Here is a 627-nt window from a genome sequence, read left to right as displayed (position 1 = left end):
CATCTACATATGACTATCTATCACCCTGTCGTTCTCCCTTAAAATCTATCCATCGGTACCTTTATCTCACTGCCTACCCCCCAACCTACTCCTACTACCCCCCCCCCCCCCCCGAGGGCCACCATACCTGTGCGTCTTCCTCAGACCGTTTGTACAGGTCGTTCATCAGCTTTTGGATCTCCTCGTAGAAGCAGACCGTGTAGTTGGTCCAGCCCTGCGGGAGGGTGAAGTCCCCCGGGCTCTTGCCAGCCCACCGCCCCGACGCGTCACAGTGCTTGTACACATACTCTGCAGGAGGAAAAAGGCTTTTGGTTAGTCGACGTGGTGGCTGGTTGTGAACAGGGTAAGTGTAGGATATAGGGATACATGCATAAGTAAGTGTTGGATTTAGAGATATTACACACGCGGTAGGTGTATGTAGTAATGGTCCTAATGATCTCACCGCGACAGGAAGCAGCTGGAACGGCTACCCAATATATGCAAAGGAGACGCTCATGGCTTCAATACAATTATCTGATAGATTTGCTAATAGACAATCATTTATCCTCTCGAAAAAATAGAAGACATCCAGAAAGGTTTCTCCTCAACTGTCAATTATTTACGCCAGGTTGTTGACAGTGACATAAG

At 48.6% G+C, this 627-nt stretch overlaps 1 protein-coding gene across 1 annotated transcript in view; it reads right to left on the bottom strand.

Annotated features, from left to right (window-relative positions):
• The window catches only part of LOC119589140 (calcitonin receptor-like protein 1), a 102570-nt gene that overhangs the window by 756 nt on the left and 101187 nt on the right, over positions 1 to 627 (bottom strand). Inside the window, exon 4 of the mRNA XM_037937717.1 lies at positions 128 to 288. Within this exon, the coding sequence (XP_037793645.1) occupies positions 128 to 288 (161 nt within the window). The remainder of the gene's footprint in view (positions 1 to 127; positions 289 to 627) is intronic.

This window comes from Penaeus monodon, chromosome 25, assembly GCF_015228065.2.
Source record: "Penaeus monodon isolate SGIC_2016 chromosome 25, NSTDA_Pmon_1, whole genome shotgun sequence".
In the NCBI taxonomy this organism is placed as follows: domain Eukaryota; kingdom Metazoa; phylum Arthropoda; class Malacostraca; order Decapoda; family Penaeidae; genus Penaeus; species Penaeus monodon.
Note: the sequence above shows the minus strand (reverse complement) of the source record. Positions and strands in the feature narration are given on the sequence as shown.